Source organism: Dendronephthya gigantea, unplaced genomic scaffold, assembly GCF_004324835.1.
Source record: "Dendronephthya gigantea isolate DGI-Jeju-01 unplaced genomic scaffold, DenGig_1.0 000074F, whole genome shotgun sequence".
In the NCBI taxonomy this organism is placed as follows: Eukaryota; Metazoa; Cnidaria; class Anthozoa; order Malacalcyonacea; family Nephtheidae; genus Dendronephthya; species Dendronephthya gigantea.
This window is the reverse complement of record NW_021163084.1, coordinates 938,369-953,887: the sequence shown is the minus strand read 5'-3', so window position 1 is coordinate 953,887 and position 15,519 is coordinate 938,369. Positions and strand designations below refer to the sequence as shown.

At 35.4% G+C, this 15,519-nt stretch overlaps 3 protein-coding genes across 3 annotated transcripts; all 3 read right to left on the bottom strand.

Moving 5' to 3' along the window:
- Positions 1–358: 358 nt before the first annotated feature.
- On the bottom strand, positions 359–2,374 carry LOC114531744. The gene is made up of 4 exons (XM_028553363.1): positions 2,026–2,374; positions 1,321–1,457; positions 987–1,232; positions 359–511 (listed from the first exon to the last, which is right to left on the bottom strand). The coding sequence occupies exons 1-4, from the start codon at positions 2,168–2,170 to the stop codon at positions 491–493; spliced, it is 549 nt and encodes a 182-aa protein (XP_028409164.1). The 5' UTR covers positions 2,171–2,374; the 3' UTR covers positions 359–490.
- Positions 2,375–3,774: 1,400 nt separating this feature from the next.
- LOC114531742 lies at positions 3,775–5,846 on the bottom strand. Its single transcript, XM_028553361.1, has 3 exons — positions 5,010–5,846; positions 4,555–4,939; positions 3,775–4,265 (listed from the first exon to the last, which is right to left on the bottom strand). The coding sequence occupies exons 1-3, from the start codon at positions 5,672–5,674 to the stop codon at positions 4,077–4,079; spliced, it is 1,239 nt and encodes a 412-aa protein (XP_028409162.1). The 5' UTR covers positions 5,675–5,846; the 3' UTR covers positions 3,775–4,076.
- A 410-nt stretch (positions 5,847–6,256) lies between these two features.
- LOC114531762 (dual specificity mitogen-activated protein kinase kinase 5-like) lies at positions 6,257–15,246 on the bottom strand. The gene is made up of 22 exons (XM_028553381.1): positions 15,009–15,246; positions 14,561–14,609; positions 14,149–14,213; positions 13,484–13,538; positions 13,080–13,120; positions 12,919–12,986; positions 12,773–12,824; positions 12,545–12,609; positions 12,424–12,463; positions 12,068–12,136; positions 11,125–11,177; positions 10,524–10,552; positions 10,362–10,423; positions 10,112–10,160; positions 9,966–10,039; positions 9,729–9,779; positions 8,872–8,973; positions 8,601–8,627; positions 8,398–8,430; positions 7,980–8,041; positions 7,160–7,205; positions 6,257–7,002 (listed from the first exon to the last, which is right to left on the bottom strand). Exons 1-22 carry the CDS (start codon positions 15,126–15,128, stop codon positions 6,865–6,867), a joined length of 1,350 nt encoding a protein of 449 aa, XP_028409182.1. The 5' UTR covers positions 15,129–15,246; the 3' UTR covers positions 6,257–6,864.
- Positions 15,247–15,519: the final 273 nt, after the last annotated feature.

Here is a 15,519-nt window from a genome sequence, read left to right as displayed (position 1 = left end):
TTCGAATATTCAACATTCATTACAATAAATTTATTTTAAATACATTTGTTGTGAAATGTATGTATAACAAGCATGTGCATTTCATCATTTTCATGTTATGAAACACTGTAAGAAATGTGTGCCTAAGGGATATGAAAAACATAAAGCCAGTCCTCTGTCATATTATGTATAGTCTGTATAATGCAACTTAATCATGAGAAAGCTATTTCTGGTCGGTATTTTCTTTGTTGAATTTTAGCGACAATTTCTGCAGTTCATTAAAGAAAATCTACTCAATCACAACACTGAACAGATCACCAATATTGAACTGCATGACTACATCTATTTTCATGTCCCACTCAGTAATACACTGCACACATACTTTAAAAAACTATATAAAAATGCGTAAATTTACAAAATTGATTGAATCATTAGAATTAAATTAATTTGAGAGTGTGCGTGAAGCATTATGATAAAGAGACCACTAAAATAGATAATCATTTTATCACTACTACTCCTCCACATATTCTTTCTAGAATGAAACAAAAGATTAGAAATGACATACACATTAATAACTTTCTAATCACGAGAAGTCTAATGACTGCATTGCTGAGTCATTGGGCATTTTCATTGATTGGGAAAAGAAAGTGAAGACAAATCTGTTCCAAACAGAAACACATATACTGGCAGTGAAAGTAATTATATAATGTGGCATGGTGGGGGTGGGATAAACAATATTAATATATGGCTTTTCAAAATCCTCTATTCCGATTGGTTGACAAATCTGGATCAGTATCCCGGATGTCTCATGCAGTTCAGCCTTTTTTTAACAGATTTAATTAAATTGACCTCACTTGCTTGGTCTTTACTGTGCACTATCAGACCTCCTACTCGGTCAATAATCAGTTACTCAAGATTACTTGATGCAATCTGGTTGCACTACATTTCCAAGCTGGTTAATTGTACTATATTTCCACAAGGTTACTGATTACATATTGCAAACTTACCACACCACCAGCCTCGGTTATCTTTTGAATGTAACTCTGTCCAATAAATCTCCTGAAAAATGATTTTGCTTTTCCTGCAAAATCTCCAACATGCTTGACCACATCACGAGTTAAGCACATCATGAAGACAAAGTCTGCTGTACTTCTCTCTGTGGTTGTTAGACTTTCAACAGTATTCTTGAAAGTATTATATTCAAGTGCACTTGCCTGATCTTTGAATAAAGCAGTTAAAATAAAACCAGACTTCTAAATTTATCAAAAGAAAAATATATTGATCATAAAAAAATTCTAAAAAAAGGTATAAAAAGAGTACTTATCCACCAAAAAAACTTACAGTTAGGCCAGCACCAAATCTTTTTTGATATTGATCTCCTAGTGATTGTAAAACATGAGCAACTTCACGGATGGTTTTTTGCTGTTCACGCCGCTCATTTTGTTCCCCTGGGATATAAACTTCATCTGCCTCTTCACCTGAAGCAAATTAGGAAGACATTAAGATGTCTACCCTCACCTCAATTTGCAAATCACTCATTATTGCAGCAAACAAGAATGGTTAGATTGATGGACCATGGAGGCAAAAAGGATATGATGTTAGATTTTAATTATGTAATAACAATTCACAAACTGAAGTATGGCCTGGGGCCTTGGGACACCTTGTTCATCAGATGATTGATTAATATGATTGATATTAATTGACAGATTTTCATAACATGTCATTATTGTCTTACTAACTGTATGGACATGAACCTAGTCTACATGAGTTAGGTGTGCCTCAGCCCTCACACCCCCTGTGAGACCAGCCCTCACAAGTTCCTGGAATTTTTTGCTTCAGATGTTGAAATTTAAGAAACTATATATGTATGACATGTAGACTAATTAGTAATTACTACAATTTTTCAGTGATAAAATACTTCAACTTTATTATAGATAAACGCACGACATATATCTAAATATATAAATAACTTATCCAGGTTCATATTTGAATCCGTTGTAGTGGACTTGTAATTCCTGTTCATGTATATATCAGTAACTAACTTACCGGCGCTACCAGCTTCTCGCTGAGTTTCCCCATCAAAACCAGAATCAGAATTGCCATCCTTCAGATATTCATCAAATAGTAGATCGAACTGCCTTTCGGCGTCAGCTTTACTTATCGAACGTCTTGCCAATTGCACACCAGCCATTTTTTATAAATATGATTTAAGATTCTGCGACTGTATCTGTATAAAACGGACTGTGCCGTGTGACTACCAGCCTCCTGCCTCAAAACGAACCCTCACTATGGTTATATTCGGAGAGTAAAAACAATATTTTCCTATACAAACAATTGCAATGAGTGTTGGTTGTTTCCTGCTCGGAAAAAAATTAATTTTGTCGTTTGCGTTGTGTTGGTTTCCGTCATATGGTTTGCGTGGTGCCACGCGTGGAAAGGGGATTCTTGTGAATCTTTTTTGCCGCGTGATGAGGAGACAGAAGGGATATAAACCCATATCAACCTCGTTCCCAGGGTCTTCTTCTGTGAAGCTAAGGGATATAGGATTTCGTTTGGCTTCGGATCGATTTCCGGTGATACATGTAATTCCAAGTTCAGTAAATGAAATCCTAAATGCACGAATTTAATCCTTATGCGTTAAGATTATGCAAGGGTTGGAATTAGGTCTTAGATTATGTTTATGGTTGATTATGGTTAATCCCGCCTAAATCTAACCCGATTTCCTACCAATCGGATACTCTTGAAGTCAGGCAATGGTTCAGTAAGGGATAGGGTCAGAGTCAGTGTTGCCAACCTTGGGATTTTATCCCAAGATCTTGGGATTTTTTGGGGCTGTTGGGATTTTCTTGGGATTTTTATTTTTTTAATAAGACCTTGGGATTTTTCTTGGGATTTTTTAGAATAAAGACAAGATAATGTTATAATAATGATAGTTGTAATACTGATTAATCTGCTTGCTCAGTATAACTGATATTCACTAAATATTTTAATATACCATACAGAGTATACAGCAGTTAAGCGCTGAGATCAGTGAGAAGGTTTCTTCCTATCGATTATACAAGACCAAGTATTTCGTACACATGCACTACGGGCTCATCTGTAAGATTTGATTGACATTTTTGATTTCTTGCTTTTTTAAAAATATTTTCTAAACGTTTTCAAACGCGATGTCGAAGCAAGCAAGCATGCATGGTATTGATTGTTTTAAAATGTGATCGATTGTTATGGTAATCGACTACTAATCGTAATTATGATACTTCTAGGGTAGTGCCAGGCTTCGGTCAGCGCATGGCTGAACACTTCGCCTGATGAGGGGACCTGAGAACTAATGAAAAAAAATCTTGGGATTTTTTGTGGGGAAAATAGGGAATCTTGGGATTTTTTGGGAGCTATATTGGGATTTTTAGGAAAACTGACTTGGCAACACTGGTCAGAGTTTAGGATTACTCAACACACTGAACAGATCTGACAGGGCATATATATAAAATAGATCTGACAGGGCATATATATAAAGTTGTTTGAAGACGCTGCCACGCTGCTCCTTGGTTATATTGGAACTTATCTACATATATATAAATATATAAAAACTCAACTTTGGTATTTTCTAAAAATTCAATTTTTAAGCAAAATTTTGGGGTGGTTTATAATCCCAAACCTGGTCCTTACTATAATACTAATCCATTAAAATTTAAAACTAAATGACTGATATTTGGGATGGTGTCAAAATCTGTAAGACAGAGCAGAATATAGAAATATGCATGCCCTGATGCTAACCCCCAATTTTTGCTTTCAACCCATAAATTGCTCTACTCTGTGAACTGTTGCACCACAGTTTTGTGAAGCACATTACAATACATAAGTAGAAACATAGCAATCAAATATGTCACGTTATTGTCTGTTCAACACAAGATAAAATATAAGATATTAAAGCTCATATATTATCAAAATTGGACTGAATGAATATCATATAGCAGTAAAATTTTCAGTGTCAATGTTCAGGCAATTGTCTAAAATTCATGGTAATCATGCTTCACAGGATCTGAGCAAAGGTTTAACCATTATGTACAATTAAAGGTACAAACAAATGCAACAGCATATCATTTAGCCACATTATATGCTACAGTCACTCCGACTGCTAAAGCAGCCACACCATATTTCAAGTAGTTCAACCATCTGGAACTAGCTTGACCATATATCAAACCATCAATCATATCTGGCTGTTCCTTTAGCTTCTCTCGTACTCTTGAAGGGCTTAGATATTCAGAATCATCAAGGTCCAGAGCTCCCTACAAAAATATGCATAACTTTATACAAACATTTAAATCACATATATTTAAATCACAATAAATTTGGAAGTTACCTGGAACTACCAAAAAAATGTAAACAAAAATTTCAATGTTAAAATGTTGAATTGTTTACTTTAATGTTACCGGCATCAAAATTTCAAGAATATTATTATAAGAATGTTATGTTAAGAATATTGTTCTGAAGTAATTGTCATATTTTTGAGTAGTAAAAAGATTTTTCCCCTGAATAAACAGTGTACCCATATGAATTATTTAATTATCAACATACCCATCCACCTTGGCTGGCTATCCACTCTGCACTTGTTTCTGAGATGAACCTTGAACTAAAACTGACCAAATTATCCAACTGTTCATCTGTCGACTCATCTTCTAACGCTAGCTCTCTTGCAAAATAGCAAACCAGGGCAATTCTTGTCCATCCTCCTGGGTGTTTCTCAATAACCTTGCGAGCAACTGATGCGAATTTCTCATATGTCAAGTCCTGCAAACTTACTCGTGAAATTTGCTCATTAAAAAGGTCTGGGTACTGTGTTAGTATTTCTTGTGATATTAGTTCAAGTCGAGCAGCAACCTGACTTTCTGGTGAGAGAACAGGGGATAATCTCCTTTCTTGGTGTGCGGGAAGGTCTAAATTTCCTGGACGATTTTTGTACCTAAAATGAGTTATTATGGTTTCCAATATTTGCATTAATAAACAATTCAATAAACAAAAAATATACATACATAACATCTTCACTTGTACTTTCTGTTGTCTTGACAACATGATGTAATGTTTCAGGATCAAACTTAATTATGCCTTCCTTTAGTTCGGTTGATATTTTTCTACGTGGCTTTGCTATATCATCACCCTCATCATCATCACCCTCATTCCTTAGGGGGGATCTAGATCGTAACCTATAATAGGCTTCTCCCTCAGTGTAAGACCTCTGATGAAGGTATTCAACTTCACCCTCATTTGTGGCACCACTCCTGAATGAATCAGACAAATCATCCATTGATTTACCCCGAATCTTGAGATATTCATCTAAGTCTCTTTTTAAACGTAACGAATATTGCTTTCTCAATGTTTTGCCAGATTTTGCTAGCTTTACATAACGATTACGATATGCTTCTTGAGATGAAACATCACTAGAGCTTTTACTAAGCGACTTTCTTCTTTCGCTTGAATAGCTGGGATCTTCTCCTTTCGAAAACGAAACTCTTTTCGTCTTCGAGTTTCTCGCTGTCAAATGTTCAATTGGTTGTGAAGAAAGGAAGTCTAAAACGACCAATTTAGTCTCTGTGTTCGTAAAATCCGTTTCCAGTTCAAAACTGGTAGGTCTCTCGTCGAAATTTTTTTTGTTCAAACTTTTAGAACGTCTCGTCACAGACTCCTCTTTCTCTGCCATCTTATGGATTCCTGATTTAATAGCACTCGAAGATTACTCTGGTTGTGAAATTAAGTGTCCGTGAAAACAGAATCTTTATTTCTAAATCGAAATTCTATCGTTTTGTATTACTACGAACTTCCTGACTACGCAATACGCACAGATATCCGACAAATCGAATACGAAAATGAAATGCATTTATATTTTTGTAAAAAATCTATTCCACATGGGGAAAAATTGGGATATATTTTAGCTTTGCTGGATATTCGTGGATAATTTGATCTACGCAAACCATTAACCTGTCATAGCCACCATTACTCCTTTACATATATGATATATAGAAATAAGAAAACGTGAAAGGGTCAAAGGGGAGATTGTGTAAAAGAGAGGGGAAACGAGAAATAATTCAAAATTTCAAATAAATTGTTAAAAACCCACAACCACTGTGATCTTTGGCGAACTCCAAATCCTGAGATTTAAAATTGCGAAAAGGGTTACCCCACTAATTCACATCAACGGACTGTTAAAAGCATTTGAGGCGCCAGATAGAAACTACAAAATTCAGTATTATTTTCATTATTATTCATTTCACGTATAATTAATTGAATACATTATATGTTTATATTAATTAATAATCAGTTATAAATAAGAAAAATTAAAACATCTTATTTTTACAGACGCGCTAAAGGACCAGTCACTACTAATATTACATGTATTGGGTTGGATAAAGCAAGGTGCATGTTAATAAAAAAATAACGATATACACCTTTTAAGACTTGAATTATAAAGTAGAGTAATTAAAACAAAGTTGAACTCTTACAATATTTTCAGAAATAATCCATGAAATGACCGACAATGAGTTGCATCAATACGGTCCTCTGTCAACATTGTTTGCTTTCAAAGGGTAGATTTTGTGGGGTATATTTTCACCCTTTAAAGGGTATGGGCGATAAAAATTTAGTTTCTATTATTTTCTATTACTTAAAGAGCTTTTAAAATTTAGTTTCTATTACTAAAGGAGCTCTTAAAATTATGTCAAAATTATAATAAAGAATAAGATATTTCAAAATTTTTTTTTTCAAAATTCTCTTCACCCTAGCTCAGTTGAGAAATTGTAACCGGTTCCCAAGCTATTGTTGTTTTGGGCTTCTGAAAAAACCAGGAATCATTTTAAAACAAATCATCGCAGTTTGTTTGCTCACAACAAGTAACTAATGTATCATTGGTTCACTTTGACTAGGACTATCTAAGCTTTGCGATCGTCCTCGGATTTCCTCTAGTTTCCTGCACACCCACATTGAAACTATTTCTATATTGCCATCGTTGTTGAGTAAAATAAATGGATGGTCCTGTAAATAATACAAAACTACATGATACGTCTTATTTTTTGGTTGTTAAAAATTCAACAATAATTTAAATTCGAGCAGAACGCTGGTAGCGGATGAGTTTTTACGAGAATAATAGCTTTATAGGAAGGTCCAGGCTTAAGAAGCGTATAAAACTCGCCTTCAATTCTTCAGGTGTGGGTCTTGACTTTATCGACTTCTGCATACTAATAAAAAATGAAATAATTAAGGCTATGTGCACACGAGCGTTTTCAAAATTGTTTTTGTCGCTTTATTATTGCTTAGACGCCTTGTCCACAAGATCCAACCAAGGTAAAACATGCTTAATATGTCAAATTAGCTTCAATCACTGCTGTAAATTGACGGTGTTTGAAACAATTCCGGCATGGAAACGAATGCCAAACCGCTCGAAAATGTGAGACAGGGTGTGTGCATTGATTTAAGCCCCCACTATTAAACTTGTGTATCACAGAACGTTTTTCAACGACGATTTTTAGCTCCTAGGCCCATAAAGTTTCGCTTACCTGGGGGTTTAATTTGCATTGTGAAATGTTGTTATAAATCGTTTCCCGTACCATTAGCTCAATGGGCCCCTATAGACTAACAGACTGTTAAGGCCCCTATAGACTAACAGACTGTTAAGGCCCCTATAGACTAACAGACTGTTAAGGCCCCTATAGACTAACAGACTGTTAAGGCCCCTATAGACTAACAGACTGTTAAGGCCCCTATAGACTAACAGACTGTTAAGGCCCCTATAGACTAACAGACTGTTAAGGCCCCTATAGACTAACAGACTGTTAAGGCCCCTATAGACTAACAGACTGTTAAGGCCCCCAGGCACTGTCGGAATGCCGGATGGGTCAGTCCGCCCTGAATGGGGCTTTCACTATTTTGACAGGGATGATGTCAATAATAACGTGATTGCGTATACACACATTAATTAATTCAACGAAAAAATATGCAAAGTAGATACTTACCAAGTGCTGACAAATGCGACAAAATCTGGCGAAAACTTCTCAACTGGCAAACTGGGAGGGCTCTTAGCGAAATATTTAAAATAAATTTTAATTCTCCATAGCCAGAAGTGAACACATGTCATGAAACAGGGTGAATCGTAAAACGAGTTATGGTCACAGGGCTTCCACAATTGAAGGAAACTTCCTTTAAAATGACAATAACGAGAGGGGGATGGGGGGGGGGATCTGTGTTGAAGGATATATTTTACATTGTTTTTAAAAGTTTTTTGTTTCTTTTATTTGTCATTGCTATCCCCCTATGAGGACTGTTATATCCAAACAATTTGTGGAAGATCTGGTTATGGTTGAAGTTTGAAATAAGTGGAAGACATTTGGAACTTGGTTAAATTTCTATGAAAAAAGAAAATTTTTAACAAACCTCGTTTACAATGCACTGCATCAATTCAATTGGCTAAAAAATGTCAAAAGGTGTAAGATTTTGGAAGAGGCTCTACACAGTCAAGCTATGATAACTTTATGGAAGATATTAAACTGGATTAAATCAGAACTGAGTTTATTTGACTTGGTGATGAATGAGTGAGAAAGTATTAGTTTTACAGGCTGTATTTTATCAAAACGTACCAGAAAGACTTTTGGTTCCGAGTTTTCCTAAAAAGAGATTACACACAAAATTCTGGATGGTATTATGTATGATGCACTCAGATGCAATACGGTCTTAATCGAATTGAGAAAACGAAAGGTTCAGGACCCACGGAATATATATTGTCTCGTAATAGTAGTACACTATACATAAAAACTTGATGTTACGCATGCTCTTTACCACAATATGTTACGAATCTATATAGAGTACCTTGAAAAGCACAATCATAATTTAGTGGCTTTTGTCTTTTACCTTACAGTAGGGAAACCTTCCTAGAGCCATTTCTAAGACTGATATACCAAGACTCCAAACTTCTGAACGAATACTGTATTCTCCACCCAACACACGCTCAGGCTTAACCAAAGAAATACAATTTTATAGAGAAACACATCTAACGGTAAATAGAAATCTGTAGGGTGCTTTGCATGCTCTCTTTAAGCTATATCATTGCTACAACTATATGTATAGCTCGAGGTTTAAAGGCTCTTAATTTCGAGTAAAACTATACACACTTCAAATTCAAGCCAGGAACAGTTGATAGAAAAATAAGCCAACTATAGGTCCTTCGGCAGGAATCGAACCTACGCTTTTGCGATGCCGAAATTAAGACCTTTTAAACCTCTAGAATTTACATGCATCGAGTGAAGTGTTAAAAATCATATGTATAGCTCAGTATACAATAATAGTCCCCTTGTGATTTCCTCTCCTCGTTTCTCGAGTGATCACGTGAGGCAAGACGCGCCAGAGACTATGGCAGGGAATTATTGGTCAAATTTGACCGCTGTGTATTGAAAGTTGTACCAAATACGGTTGCCTTTCTTTTGGGAACGATAAAACTCTTCAAAAACATTAAAAACTTCGTATCGATAGCATAGTAGCTACATATGACTCCCCTAGCTGGTACACTGATCCGAAAAATTGTTTGAGTTTGGGTGAAGATGTTAAGAAGTTAAGGGCCGCTGTAATTGGCGAAAGTTGTAGCGTGTCCCTGCCATTAGTATATTTATGTTTTATTTATGTCTTTCGTGTGTTAAATCTAGCATGTTTATTGGTAAATTTAAATAAGTAAATAAATGAAGAAGTTAACGAGGTGCTTTGAGTTCACTTACAGCCATATAAGCATTAGTTCCAACATAAGTTGTCGCAATCGAATTCACAAGCTGGAACAAGTACAAAGATGAATTCTAACATCACTGTTGAAATATTAATAAACGAAATTTGTGATGGGTGGGTCCCATCTATCTAAAAACACCAAATTCTATTTTATAGACCTTAAGAACTTCTCGAAATTTGCGCACTTTTGCCAGATAAACAATATATAGAAACTTTCATGGTTTTTTTCATACCTGTGTACTGACCCCAAAGTCACATAACTTAATCTGCCCCCTTGTGTTTACTAAAATATTTGAAGGTTTCACATCTGAAAGAAATTTACAAATTAAACTATCCATCATAATAATGTTATTACAATTAAAAAGGTCAAATTTCATACCTCTGTGCATAATTTTTAGCTGCCATAAGTACACAAGCCCCTCGACAACCTGAAAATTGTAGTATATTAACGGTATATTTTTGCAAAATACTTTGGTACTGGTGCATTGCGTACATTGCATTTCATGGATAGAAAAGAATTAATCTGTCAAACTATTGCTGAATAAAATGATCGTGAATTAGCTAGTGAAAGAAAAACGGGTACAATTGTTCAACAAAATTTATTGCCACTTTCCAGAATCATAACTTACAGCCACTGAAATTCTGCCTAGTACAGGTTCAGGAATTGCCCCATAAATTTCAAGCGAGCCTCCTGCAGCAACAGAAATAAATAAAACAATTGGTTAACAAGTACAGTTATGTACATAAATACACATAATCAAGTATACATCAATGCTTTCTAAATAAATTACCGTCCATGTATTCGGTGCATATTGATATCCTAAAGAAGATTGTCTCATCAGTGCAATGTTTACACCATGAAGGATTTTACTCAGCTTAATTAAGGTCTGTTCACACGATCCAATTTTGTCGGATCCAATTCACTTCTGATATAACAATAGCGTTGATGTTCGCGGGCATAAATGTGTTTTTGGCCCGACTCTGAACTCGTTTTATCTCATGTGTTCTGAGAAGAGCCTAAAACACATTTATGCCCAAGAACATCAACTGTATGACTATTATATTAACTTTAATGGGCAATTTTTGTGTATAAAAAAATTTGCAATGGATAAACACTTCAATCAATCTTCTGATTGACTTAGATCAGCGGGCTAAAATATATTTCAGCCCGGCAAATTTATCATTTTAGTCCGCAAAATACACCGCCAAAGTTAATATAATAGCTGTTTTATACTTTTATAGTCTCTTGACTTGGAACTTATATTGACAGCAGATGAACTAAAGACAATACATGCAGTAATGCTTTATAAATAACAAACTACATTTCATACGTCAGAAGTAAATTAGATCCGCCTTAAAGCACACTACTGTACATATTTTACTGAAACTTACAAGCTTTCAAGAAAAAACGCGCCAAAGAAACCAATAATATAAGGTGACTCACACTGAAATTTTAAATAAAATACAATTTATATGTATCATGCAAAGCGGTAACCTTTCTAAACTCTTTTTTTTGTCCTATGGTACAGTAAACTTTTATATAGCAACATGTGGATTTAACTTGTTACGATGCAAGATATCATTACAGACTGTTTGCGTCCAAATTATGACAGATATGTCGACACATAAGACTTGGTATAGATTATATTTAAAGACCAAAAATTGTCATTATCTGCATTTTATAAACTTTCAACAACTTGCAAGTTGTTGAGAAACAACCTTGCTGCAACTTAAGGCTAATTTCCACTCCGGAAAACGAGCAGCGGATCGGATCGGAACGAAAGATAATCCGCGCGTGCGCCGTCTGTTGAAATTTTTGGCTTATATTGATCCGAAAGCGTCCGAGAACGGATAAAAAAAGTTCAAATAGTTTAACTTTTTTTATCCGATCCGAAATCACTTCATGGATCGGACCAGGCTCGGAAAAAAATCCGATCCGTTCCGATCCGCTGCTCGTTTTCCGGAGTGGAAATTAGCCTTTAGTAACTAGTATATTACGAAACACTGTTAGAATTTTTCGCTTGCTGTAAGTCGGTAGTTCATGATTTGATGCATAGTCCCTTAGTCCTTACAGTGTTAGCCAGTTGTGGTCGCCTCATTATAAGTTCCCAAGGGATAGCATAGTGGAGAGAGGGAGAAAGGGAGGAGGTAGAGACCGGATAATCCGGGGTAAGCCCCTGGAATCACTGGAGGGAATCGCATCATACACGAGTTTCCTAGTACAGAGCTGGTCTCATGCAAGTACGCATGCAGTGGAAACTCCGCGCGGGCATAATGCAAGCATGAAATAGCCGATATTTCACATTTCTTCCGAAATAACTTTTCGAAGACGAACCTTAAACAGGATATCCAATTCTAACAATATTTGTTTTTGAACGTCTGGAGTCAAATCCAAAGGTATAACCTGAAGAGATAATGAAATTTTATTTGATCTAATTACAATTTCAGGTGCAGCGCACACTTTTTCATTTTTATGATATATTGATTTTACTATACTATTGCAATAAACTCGACTTAATTCAACTGAAAGTGTTGTATTAAAGATCAGGATATTTTTTTTCGCTTTTGTACGTAACTCCTCAGTCAAAGCGGCGCTTATAAATACTCTCAATTTAAAAGCTACAATACAGGGTATCAATGGTGACATACAAATATATAGCCTGCATGAGTTGTGACAAAGAATTATAATACCTTGACAGCCATCGTTTTCTGAGAGGTCGTGTGACAACATCTGCGCGACAAGAAAGGGAGTCAATCGATCATTACAGGATATTTGTCACTAGAAACTGTGTGTGGCTTTAGTACATCTTACTTGTACACAGTTCCTCCAATGCCATGACCCAGAATCTCGAGATATTGAAGTTCCTCGTGGGAAACCTAGTTTTACCAAAACAAAAGATTCAATAATAATTAAGACGAAAATCAAACATCTCGTTATTCTAGAAATGACTCTGACCATTATAAGGATGCAGTACGTAATATTATTACCATTTCATTATGAGCTTGTTTTACCAAAATTGTTATATACAGACTACCATACCTGTCCACTTGCCAAGATTGTCCTCAAGCTTCCTGGTGGAGCAGGTACCTTTCTAAATTATAAATAATGATAAATATGAATCACACATCAACATTTCTATCTAAAGTTGATAGCAACAAACAAAAATATTTCAGTCTAGGTCTTACTCATGCACTGCTTTGGAACTAATCTGCTTTGTTGTTGTGATAGCAACCGGTGGTGCCTTTGTGTTTACCTAACAAAATAATATAATTTAATTTATAATACACAATAAAATATATAGTTTAAATATGAATACGAAGTGAAAGGCATGGTATTAATGACATACTTTTAGACCATGGACATTCCTTTTACTTGGTGTTTTACAAGCTTAAAAATATTTGAATTTTTGTGTAGGTAAAGGTTAAATTCCTATCTGTGCAGAACAAACCATTGAGGAAAATTGACATTTGAGGAATTATAGGCAGGGATAGGCTTAATATAATCTAGCAGGGAGAGGGAAATAAACAAAGGCCTAGTCATGAAGAATGTGAACTATTCTTGGGTGTAACCATCAATCAAAAGATGGTGTACACTAAAGACAACTAACTGGAAAATATATTTAACAGGTCAAATATCACTCCAGTATTTAGTTATTTCTATGCTTGCTGAAAGCTTACTCAACTGAGGATTGTGAATACACTGTAAATAACAAACATTTCACATGATTTGGAAAATCTGACCATATGGTACCTTTTGGATAGACATTCAAAGGTGTTGTTGAAGGATCTTGACCCATCCAGTGGTACTGAAATATTAATAAAACATTTTAGATCAGCACTTGATGCAGCAGCTTAAGGATCCTCTTTGAAACCAATATGGTCACAACCTCGTACCCAGGCAAGGGTTTTCTCAACAGCATTGATCTTACAGTTTGCTAACAATGCTTAATCCAGTTGGAAGCAGCTGAGAGCTATTTTAAAGAATTATAACACAGTTTTGCAAAGTCTAACAAATGGCTACTAAATTATACAAATTACAATTTAGTAGTGATAAAATCAGACGTCAAATGAATTTGTTATGGGTCATCCTCCCTTGAAGACAGGGGCGTAGAAAGCATCCAGCGGCACGTTTGATTGCCAAAGCTGCAAGGACACCACTAGTGTGGTTTATATTTTTGCTCTACAAAAAAGCACATGTAAGTGGGCATGCATACGCAGGAAACAAAAAGGGCACCTTCGATTTTTAAATTACATTCACAGCTACATTAGTCTTTCCAAAAAGGCATTTTTCATCACAAAAAGGGCACTTTTGGTCCCCTGAAAATTTTTGGGAGGGCATGTGGCCTCTGTTCCCTCTGGTTCCTAGGCACCGCCAGAATAATTTTATCACAAATCCTTTAAATTTATGAAACATACATCGATCATGGCTTTTAATTCTTCATCACTTCGAACTGTTATCCTGTCTCCATCTTCGTCCTCATCTGAATTAAAAAAGATAAAAAACTATACTAGAGGTTAATATCACAAGGAAAGTGTCTCTAAATTAGCTAGTTCACACCAATAACAGTTTTTTGCAAACCTATTGAAAAGCAAGTCGGCAGGCAACAGATCAGCCAAGAGAGGGGGGAAATAGTTTAATAGAATTTTAAGTCAATTAGCTTGAGATTTTGAAATAAGAATAGGCTAGCGTTTAAAGATTGCTATCCTAAATTCAGAAAACAAATTGCCACTTAAGAGGAGGGCCCAACACCTTTTCCAATCAGGCTTCATCTTGTATAGACCATGAGAGCCAATATATCTATATGATAATATAATTAATTTAGCATACATTCAAATGCTGTTGTAGTGCCACCGGTATGAACTTTTGCAACAATTTCCTAAATAAAAAAATTATAATTACTACACACTCAACTATAATAGAGGTATTTAAACTTCGAGTGGCTTGGGATTAGTACTCTGGGTTGTTAATTTTGATCCTGTCTGACTTTTTGCCTGTCATATACTCCTTATACTTTTATACTGCTTTTGGACCATCATTTAACATGAAATGTATATGCCTCAACTGATAGGATAATTATGATTTAGGGGTTTTTAGTAAACTTAATCTTGCCACTTTCTCAAAACTGCTTGGGATATAGTAATTGAAAGTATGGAATCATAATTTTTGTGTGTGAATGTGAGTATTATAAACAAGTGCTAAAAACTTGAATAAGTGACATTAACATCCAGTACGCATCAGTTATTACTATTGAAGCTACAAAAATAGCACAGCTCACCAAAACATCTCTGAAAGCAGTTTGACAAGGGACAATCCAGTCGATATTTTCACCCTTGCGGCTGACTATTCTTAAAACAAATTTATCACTTGACGTCATTGAAGAAAAGTGAAGTTTCATCCAATATTATTCCTTGCATTTCTTGGCTAAGAAAGAAACCAATAGGCAATAACAATACAACGAGTTTACAAAGTATGTGAAAATCTATAATTACAGTCGAAAAAATCTGCCATGTTTATGTGGGGGATTAGGTAGAGTACTTTGGTTACGGTTGGGATACTAAGGGATAAATACTGATTATCTCATAGTTAACGTACTCGCAGAAAAGACGATTTACTCGGTAGTGAGACTCATTTCGGGAAACCATTGATAATATAAAACCTTGGTAAAATTTTTGTTAAAACTATTGTTAGGTTAAAACTATTGGTAGGTTAACTATTGTCACCTGTCACCCCACTACCTAACAATGAACAATGAAAACTATTGTTAAGTAGTGGGGTGACAAGTGACT

Bases quoted from the DNA above. Each gene is read 5' to 3' on its own strand.
- LOC114531744 (XM_028553363.1), bottom strand. From the start codon at position 2,170: ATGGCTGGTGTGCAATTGGCAAGACGTTCGATAAGTAAAGCTGACGCC. The intron at 1,458-2,025 runs GTAAGTTAGTTA...AATTTGCTTCAG, and splicing joins GCGAGAAGCTGGTAGCGCCG to GTGAAGAGGCAGATGAAGTT. The intron at 1,233-1,320 runs GTAAGTTTTTTT...TGATAAATTTAG, and splicing joins GATTTGGTGCTGGCCTAACT to AAGTCTGGTTTTATTTTAAC.
- LOC114531742 (XM_028553361.1), bottom strand. From the start codon at position 5,674: ATGGCAGAGAAAGAGGAGTCTGTGACGAGACGTTCTAAAAGTTTGAAC. The intron at 4,940-5,009 runs GTATGTATATTT...AACTCATTTTAG, and splicing joins AGTACAAGTGAAGATGTTAT to GTACAAAAATCGTCCAGGAA. The intron at 4,266-4,554 runs GTATGTTGATAA...ATATTTTTGTAG, and splicing joins TAGCCAGCCAAGGTGGATGG to GGAGCTCTGGACCTTGATGA.
- LOC114531762 (XM_028553381.1), bottom strand. From the start codon at position 15,128: ATGAAACTTCACTTTTCTTCAATGACGTCAAGTGATAAATTTGTTTTA. The intron at 13,539-14,148 runs GTATGTTTCATA...TTAATATTTCAG, and splicing joins AATTAAAAGCCATGATCGAT to TACCACTGGATGGGTCAAGA. The intron at 10,040-10,111 runs GTATGAAATTTG...AATTTCTTTCAG, and splicing joins GCTAAAAATTATGCACAGAG to ATGTGAAACCTTCAAATATT.